Source organism: Dendrobates tinctorius, unplaced genomic scaffold (assembly GCF_039654945.1).
Source record: "Dendrobates tinctorius isolate UK_male_01 unplaced genomic scaffold, ASM3965494v1 ptg000040l, whole genome shotgun sequence".
Classification (NCBI taxonomy): domain Eukaryota; kingdom Metazoa; phylum Chordata; class Amphibia; order Anura; family Dendrobatidae; genus Dendrobates; species Dendrobates tinctorius.
The window spans coordinates 4,346,614-4,355,797 of record NW_027361708.1 but is presented as its reverse complement, the minus strand read 5'-3'; the positions used below and the strand labels follow the sequence as shown (position 1 = coordinate 4,355,797).

The 9,184-nt window shown below is 39.1% G+C and overlaps 1 protein-coding gene across 1 annotated transcript; it reads right to left on the bottom strand.

Annotated features, from left to right (window-relative positions):
• Positions 1-486: 486 nt before the first annotated feature.
• Positions 487-8,949, bottom strand: LOC141088725 (uncharacterized). Its single transcript, XM_073574909.1, has 7 exons — positions 8,791-8,949; positions 8,306-8,428; positions 7,763-7,839; positions 7,433-7,470; positions 6,658-6,861; positions 5,791-5,862; positions 487-863 (listed from the first exon to the last, which is right to left on the bottom strand). The coding sequence occupies exons 1-7, from the start codon at positions 8,947-8,949 to the stop codon at positions 487-489; spliced, it is 1,050 nt and encodes a 349-aa protein (XP_073431010.1).
• Between the last annotated feature and the right edge of the window lie 235 nt (positions 8,950-9,184).

Here is a 9,184-nt window from a genome sequence, read left to right as displayed (position 1 = left end):
ATGTACTGCTGACGGTTGTGATGCTGTGTTTCTGTGCTGATGATAATTGTGATGTTATAGTTTTAGTTTAGCTATAGTTTTAACTGAACATTGAGTAAATCAAGAAAAGAAGCTAGTTGTAATATCAATGGAAATCAAATATGAGTGTCACATGACGAATACCTAAATCGCTTAATGTATGTATAGGGGGAGCGCCAAACTGAATTTTTGACCTGGTTGCAGAAAACCTAGATTCACCTCTGATTAAGGTGTAGTTTGTAGTGTTGAAGATGTATACAAATTCAGTGACAAAATGATAACAATAAAATTGATGATAAACACAGGTAATAGGACATAGAAAATTAATATGCCTCTCCTTTTATTTTGAGAATTGTAATTGAAATATCAGCAGAGTAGAAGCTACAAATGAAACAATGTTTTTAATTAACAAAGTAAAAGTTTAAGCAACTATTGAATCAGAGAAGCTAATGAGTACTCATTTTAGATTTATATCTCACAGATAGTAAGACGATCATAGTTACAAGCTTTATCGTTCCACTGGCCATTAGTATACATTTCAGTGCAGCCTTCGGTTCCTTTTCCACTGGGTTCACCTTTACTCCAGCGAGAGAAAACAATAGGGGCTCCATTCAAGTAGTTGAAGGCTCCAGGTACTGGTCCCTCTCTTATTGCCAGATATGCATTTCTGTTATATTTCTTCACGAATGCCAATGCAGCACTGTTCTCTGCTTCATTCATAGGAGAAACAATTTGTCCACCAACGACATTACATGAAGAGTTTGATGTTGCAAAGTCTTCTTCTTTTCCATTAGTAGCCATCATCTTGTCACCTACTACTTGGATCCTTCCTTCCAGTTTGAGAACTAGAAGATATAGAAAAATGTGAATTATCATATATAAGATGGAAGAAGTTTTCTAGGCCTAAATAATCATTAACTTACTGGACCACTTCAGCATTTTCTTATTGGCCACTCCATTAGTTGTCACTATAATGTGACTGCAGAGTGTGCTTTATAATAGTAACTCCTCACTGTATTTTGCCATGTTCAGTCCTGCTCCTGTTTTACCCTGCATTGTGTGACCGCAGCCTTGACTTGCGAGCGCGCACAGTAGACTGCTATTTCCTTATTTAATGTAAACAAATGAGAGCCTTGTTATGATTCTCATAGACTTACATTGAGAAAGTGACTCCTTATCCACACAATAGGCGCTGCGTGAGGTGGCTGGTCACGTTTGTGGTCACATGATGCAAGAGAGGGCCGGAAAACAGCCAAAGAAATGGAAGAAGACAGCAATAGGTAATTATTTTGATGCACATACTGAGCACGTTACTGCTGGCTAACAGAGGGAGGAGGGGCAATAAAATAAAACACTGGAGTAGTCCTTTATTTTTGCAGCTCAATAAGTTTTGGAAATATTTAGTAATTAAATTATTATTATTTAATAAGCAGCCATGGTGGTTGGTAATGACGAGAGGAGAGGTGCATGGGTAGACCCTACGCGTATCGCTGCTGGGCAGCTTCATCAGGGGGTTTGTCACTCCCCTTGACAAAGCTGCCAGGCAACTATATGTGATATACCCCTGATCCAGGTGACTACCGGCCCTATGATGGTTAGGGGCATTCTATAGGCCTAAATACTTATAGAGAAATTACTTTCCTATATGGTAATTTATCTCAGGTCTTTGGAGTCGTTCACATGAGATTACCATTTTTTCACCATATACTTTGTTAGCACTGTCATATGAGGTTGACCATTATTGCTGTATGGTTATTTGTTATTATTACTGTGATTGGCTGGTTTATTGCAATTGCTAGGGGTGTGGTTACATTGCACCTTGTGTGGTTTTAAGTGGTTTTATGTCCCTGTTTGTTTATCAGTGTAAATGAAAGTATATTTTTTATTGAAGCATTAGGTGTGCATGTCTTATATGTATTGGACTTTCTCTTCTTTCTGACATTACTCTTTCCCTACATGATGTAGCACCCTTATTATGCCTAAACTGACATTGTTGTCAGCCCTATTCACATTTAAACACTGGCATCATGCAAATGACCATCCCTATTCTCAAGAAACATTTAGAAATGCATAAAATGGTATTACCCCATTATGTTTTAAGCAGCATTTCCATGCATACTACGGTACTACTGGGTAAGGCAAGTCTATAAGAATTGCGTACACTGTACTCACTATTTCTGTAACGGTCATACATGTCCTTAGTGGCAAATATGTAGAATACAAATATATTCAATAAACAGTGTTCAGTACCCAGCCATCATCTGGCACTACATTATAAAAAAATCTAAAAAATCTATTTTACTCATGGCATTTATAACCAATTTTTAACTGCATTTAGCAATGAATGAAAGGAAATATACTCTATATATTAAAGGCTATAGGCACCTTTTCACATACTAGATGGTGGCCCGATTCTATCTCATCGGGTATTCTAGAGTCTCTGTTAAAATAAAAATATACTCATCTTCCGACGGCCCCCCAGACTCTTTCTCTCCTCTCCACGCTCCCGGCATCTTCTGGTTCCAGTAATGCTTTGCACGAAACACCGCTGATGACGTCGCGCTCTCGCGAGAGTGACGTTATCTTCAGCCCTTCTCGTTAAGCATTACTGGAACCGGAAGACGCCGGGCGGATGGTGAGAGGAGGGACAGAGTCCGGGGGCCGTCGGAAGGTGAGTATATAACTATTTTTTATTTTAACAGAGACTCTAAAATACCTGATGCGATAGAATCGGGCCACCATCTAGTGTATTATACTCCTGTTACACCCGGAGCTGCTGTCACTGTTCTGCTGTTACCTAATGTATTGTACTCCAGTTACAGCCAGAGCTGCAGTCACTGTTCTGCTGTTACCTAATGTATTGTAGTCCAGTTACACCCAGAGCTGCAGTCACCATTCTGCTCTTACCTAATGTATTATACTCCTGTTACAGCCAGAGCTGCAGTCACTGTTCAGATCTTACCTAATGTATTGTACTCCAGTTACACCCAGATCTGCAGTCACTGTTCTGCTGTTACCTAATGTACTCCTGTTACACCCAGAGCTGCAGTCTCTGTTCTGCTGTTATCTAATGTAGTGTACTCCAGTTACACCCAGAGCTGCTGTCACTGTTCTGCTGTTACCTAATGTATTGTACTCCAGTTACACCCAGATCTGCAGTCACTGTTCTGCTATTACCTAATGTATTGTACTCCAGTTACTCCCAGAGCTGCAGTCAGTGTTCTGCTTTAATCTAATGTATTGTAGTCCAGTTACACCCAGAGCTGCAGTCACCGTTCTGCTCTTACCTAATGTATTATACTCCTGTTACAGCCAGAGCTGCAGTCACTGTTCAGATCTTACCTAATGTATTGTACTCCAGTTACACCCAGATCTGCAGTCACTGTTCTGCTCTTACCTAATGTATTGTATATGTACAGGACTGTACCTGTGTAATGAGCGACGCAGCAGTGATGCCTTTAATGGCTGTAATGTGCCTGTACAATAAGCAATGCGGCCGTGTTGCCACGACGACTAAGCGACTGTTGCTTATTGGTCACGGCCTAACTGCCGCGACCAATCAGCGATGCACGATTTCGGTTACAGACAGACAGCAGCTCTGGGTGTAACTGGAGTACAAGACAATTATATATACAGTCATGGCCAAAAGTATTGACACCCCTGCAATTCTGTCAGATAATATTCAGTTTCTTCCTGAAAATGATTGCAAACACAAATTCTTTGGTATTATTATCTTCATTTAATTTGTCTTAAATGAAAAAACACAAAAGAGAATGAAGCAAAAAGCAAAACATTGATCATTTCACACAAAACTCCAAAAATGGGCCGGACAAATGTATTGACACCCTCAGCCTAATACTTGATTGCACAACCTTTAGCCAAAATAACTGCGACCGACCGCTTCCGGTAACCATCAATGAGTTTCTTACAATGCTCTGCTGGAATTTTAGACCATTCTTCTTTGGCAAACTACTCCAGGTCCCTGATATTTGAAGGGTGCCTTCTACAAACTGCCATTTTTAGATCTCTCCACAGGTGTTCTATGGGATTCAGGTCTGGACTCATTGCTGGCCACCTTAGAAGTCTCCAGTGCTTTCTCTCAAACCATTTTCTAGTGCTTTTTGAAGTGTGTTTTTGGTTATTGTCCTGCTGGAAGACCCATGACCTCTGAGGGAGACCCAGCTTTCTCACACTGGAAAAAATTAAATTATGCTGCAAAATTTGTTGGTAGTCTTCTGACTTCATAATGCCATGCACACGGTCAAGCAGTCCAGTGCCAGAGGCAGCAAAGCAACCCCAAAACATCAGGGAACCTCTGCCATGTTTGACAGTAGGGACCGTGTACTTTTCTTTGAATGCCTCTTTTTTCTCCTGTAAACTCTATGTTGATGTTTTTGCCCTAAAAGCTCTACTTTTGTCTCATCTGACCAGAGAACATTCTTCCAAAATGTTTTAGGCTTTTTCAGGTAAGTTTTGGAAAACTCCAGCCTGGCTTTTTTATTTCTCGGGGTAAGAAGTGGAGTCTTCCTGGGTCTCCTACCATACAGTCCCTTTTCATTCAGATGCCGACGGATGGTACGGGTTGACACCGTTGTACCCTCGGACTGCAGGGCAGCTTGAACTTGTTTGGATGTTAGTGGAGGTTCTTTATCCAACATCCGCACAATCTTGTGTTGAAATCTCTTGTCAATTTTTCTTTTCCGGCCACATCTAGGGAGGTTAGCCACAGTGCCATGGGCTTTAAACTTCTTGATGACACTGCGCACGGTAGACACAGGAACATTCAGGTCTTTGGAGATGGACTTGTAGCCTTGAGATTGCTCATGCTTCCTCACAATTTGGTTTCTCAAGTCCTCAGACAGTTCTTTGGTCTTCTTTCTTTTCTCCATGCTCAATGTGGTACACACAAGGACACAGGACAGAGGTTGAGTCAACTTTAATCCATGTTAACTGGCTGCAAGTGGGATTTAGTTATTGCCAACACCTGTTAGGTGCCACAGGTAAGTTACAGGTGCTGTTAATTGCACAAATTAGAGAAGCATCACATGATTTTTCGAACAGTGCCAATACTTTTGTCCACCCTCTTTTTTATGTTTGGTGTGGAATTATATCCAATTTGGCTTTAGAACAATTCTTTTTGTGTTTTTTCATTTAAGACAAATTAAATGAAGATAATAATACCAAAGAATTTGTGTTTGCAATCATTTTCAGGAAGAAACTGAGTACTATCTGACAGAATTGCAGGGGTGTCAATACTTTTGGCCATGACTGTATAGATGCTATATATTTTATTCCTAAATAGAAAGTTTAGTAACTTTTTAAGTAATCTTCATTAAAATTTTCTACCATTTTGCTTTAAATCCTCTATGTAGAAGAAGTCTATAGACTATGAAGGAGCCACATATTAATGGAAGATACAGTACTGCAGTTAAATCACTTGTGCCCGTGTGCAGGAACGAGCCTCCCATAAGCTTATATGAGCAGCAGTTACACTATACACTTGATTATATACAGAAAAAGTTTCAGAATTATGGAAAATGGAGAAGCATATACGGGTTTTTGAGGAGCTTGGATGATTCATAAGCTATTGCTTAATAATAGCTGAACTCTTACATTACTTAGTTTCTTTAACCAGTGACAAAAGGAAAAACGTCAAGAACATTACTGACTGATACTAGAGATAAAAGAAGGAGAGCGTAGCCAAAGAGCAGAAAGTTCCCAGCACAGGGAAGTTATGATTTTTTTTACGAGAAATGCTCTTCAGTCACTTACCTGCTTCTAGCTTGCTGACACGACGTTGGAGGTCTTGCCACTGGGAAGGTTTGATGCCTATAACTGGAATTCCTGAAAGTGAAACATAAAAATCAAATGTATATACAAATGCATTTTAAATTTTTCAAAACTTAAGTCACAAATCTCATTATTGTTGTCAGTCGACAAGCTTGATGTCGACATTTGCCTAGGGCTAAGCTGGCCATGCTATAATGTTCTTGGACACGTAGTGTTTTCCTGTATAGCACCAGCATAATCTCTACGCTTCTACAGAGAACAAATCAGAGTACCACACTATAAAAACAATGCAGAGACTTATGAAGAATGTATTTATCAATTATACATTGACATATCTCTCCCATTCTAAACAGTGTTGCATAAAATCTGATTTGATAACAAACATTTAAAAGATTAGCAAGATATATTAACAGTAGATAGATGGATTTGTTAGCAGTGTTTAACCATGAGTTGACAACAGGGTGAATATTTTTGGATTGTTTGTAAGGCTGATTATGGCTAAATAGTTTTTTATCACACTTATGAGGTCCCATACGCATTAGATGGTTGTTGGCTGAACAATTCTTTGACCAATCGTTCGGCCGACAGCCATCTTAGCCAACTCTTCCATGCTCATGAGCAATTGCTTATCCATTCCTTTTTTCTCTATGAGAAAGATGCCGACTGAAAGATTGGATATGCCCAGTTGGCATTGTCTCCTACCATCAGTTGCACAGTGCCCCAATATTACATTCTTAGCTGAACCAGTCAATATCATCTGGTTCTGCGAACATTAGTCTAATATGTATGGGATCCTTTAGTTTCATTTATATCTATGTATCAATCATTGACATTAACAAAGTCACAAACCTTTCATACCTATTTTCTTCACAGTAACTCCGGTTGTCTTTGGAATGTTTGCATCTATTTTAGGAGGTGAAATAGGTTTTGAAATACTGGGAGTTTCTGGAACCTTTGCCAAATTTAGGGGATCAGGGAGACAGGCCACCGTACTGACCACTATTGTGAGCAGAAGAGATCCGTGATAGAACATCTTTGGTAGTTGAAGAAGGCCTGTTTATGAAAAATACATTAATGATCTGTTAGAATGCACAACATATTATCTCAACCACCATTATTTATCTATTGTCCACATATTGTCTTCTTTACTGGGATAATTAATAAATTAATAAATTATTTAAGAAATAAATGCAATAATTTTGTGGTCCTACTTTCCATTTCTAAAGCATTTGTTCTCAGTTAGTTGAGATTATTTGTGAATTAGACAAATAGCCCCTAGTGGGTAATGATCGCCTCCAAAAGTAACAGTAAAGGGACTGTTTCCTAAACTTTTGGGACCAATCACTGGGCTAGAGTCTTAAATAATCACATTAAAACATCATCATATGAGGAATAATGCTATTTAGCATGCACATCTGGATGAACCATAAATTGTTTTGAAAGAAAATTAATGGTGTCTGAATTCTGAGACCCCCACCAATCATCAAAACCCACCTAAAAGGTGCGCAACTGAAGTGAAAGCAGTGCCCAAGTATGGATTCAATAGAAAGCACAGGCTTCATTGCCAATCTGCTCACAATTTAAAAGGCTTTAAAATATAAAAAATTAAAAAGGTTTTACTTACTATTTAAATGAAAATGTGTATCTCCTTCTGACATGTACCTGTAGAAGAAAGCAGAATAATTTACTCTAGTCACATCGATTCATTTTATACAGTTCTACAAAATTGAACTATGTGGAAATAGAAAAAACCCTTAATTTATCACAAATGCCACCTTTGTTATACCATTAATGGTGGCGGTAATTATCTAATGGATTTGCACAATTCAGTAAATGGTGTCTTAAGAGGTCCTAAATTGATTTTCAAGCATCTATAATAATTGGGAATGAGTCTTAGTAGGGCTTTCCATGACGGATGGGACCTCAACTTAATGTAAAGATTACCTACACATACTTTAGACAAGAACTTGAGAATATTTGTTCATACTCTAGTATATGATGAAAATTCAAATGACTCTTTTGAGGAGCTACCTAAAAAAGAATTATAATTAACACCATATTAGTCATCCTTTAATAGCATAAAAATGAGTAGTGCAGCACTTTTTTATTAGTATAATAATACTCCTTTACGCCTATATAAATCTTAACATTTGTCTTCAGAGGCAACCATTTCAGTTTTACCAAAACCCAATACCCAGCATTGTTTTTTTTTAATTTTAGGCCTACCTTTTTGATTAATTTGAATATTAATATCTATGCTAAAATTCTTGCAGCATGGAAGGCAAAGTACAACACTACAAATTAATGTTGATGTCATATGCTCAGGAATGAGACATTCTCACTTTACTTGTGAACAAATTGTTGTTGGCCCTTGCCTCCATGACAGAATTATGGTCTCATAAAATATTCTATAGTGTGGGTACAGGTAAATGCAATCAGGCCCACAGGAGAACACTGTGGCCAAATGTTCTTTGCAATACTTGCTCCATTTAATCACCTTCCAAGTCTGCCAGTTTACCACAAGGTTGTGTAGCATAAGCTGAGGTAATCTGAGAACCTCTGGAGAGGGCAAGCCCTCTAGCACATAACAGTCTACAAATTCTAAGTGCATGGCTCCTTCCTGTAGATGCAACATATGAATGATCTGAGTAAAGCACCTTTGGCTCAAGGATGCAGAGTCAATAGCGATAGTGGGTATTGATATAAATAATACTTGTGGTTTGAGGCCCTAGAGCCTGGATGAAACTAGCATCGATTAAATTAAACCCCACCGCACTGTCCAGAAATGCAGAAATGACCTTCTTATCTCTGCTGCGATGGTTCTCAGCCAGTAGAAAAAATTGACCAATGGAGGAGATAAGTATACCTGGGTTGCTCCTTAGTTTTCCTGTGGTTGTTTACTAGGGAATATAGAATGACACATGCCCACAATATTACTCTTTCCACTGCAGAAGAAACACACTCCCCTTTACGACAAAATACCATTGAACCCACAGAATGTGCAGCCCCACCCAAGTGCATGGATTTTGGTTGCATGGTAGATTCAGACCCAGACTCTCTTGACTCCAGGTTACCTACAAATAGGAGTATCTCCTTATGTCTCCGATGAAGACAGCGGTCCACACAGATGGCCAGAGACATGGCCGCCTCTAGGGAGACTGGAGTCTTCTGCAGGGAAAAGTCATCCTTTACTCTTACTGATAATCCTTGAATGAACTGGCTACAGAGTCCAGGGGCATTCTACCTAGTATTGGTGGACCACTTTTGAAACATGGAGCAATACTCTTCTGCCAGACGGTATCCCTGTCGAAGCTCCCTTGGCCAGGGAGGCGTAATCAGGGTCATCATATATATACACACGTTGTCAAAATTGTTG

Excerpts from the sequence above, each read along its gene's own strand:
- LOC141088725 (XM_073574909.1), bottom strand. The coding sequence starts at position 8,949 with ATGTCTCTGGCCATCTGTGTGGACCGCTGTCTTCATCGGAGACATAAG. Across the intron at positions 7,840-8,305 it reads TAAACTGGCAGACTTGGAAG|GTAGCTCCTCAAAAGAGTCA; the intron begins GTGATTAAATGG and ends ATTCTTTTTTAG. Across the intron at positions 5,863-6,657 it reads GAAGAAAATAGGTATGAAAG|GAATTCCAGTTATAGGCATC; the intron begins GTTTGTGACTTT and ends TTTCACTTTCAG.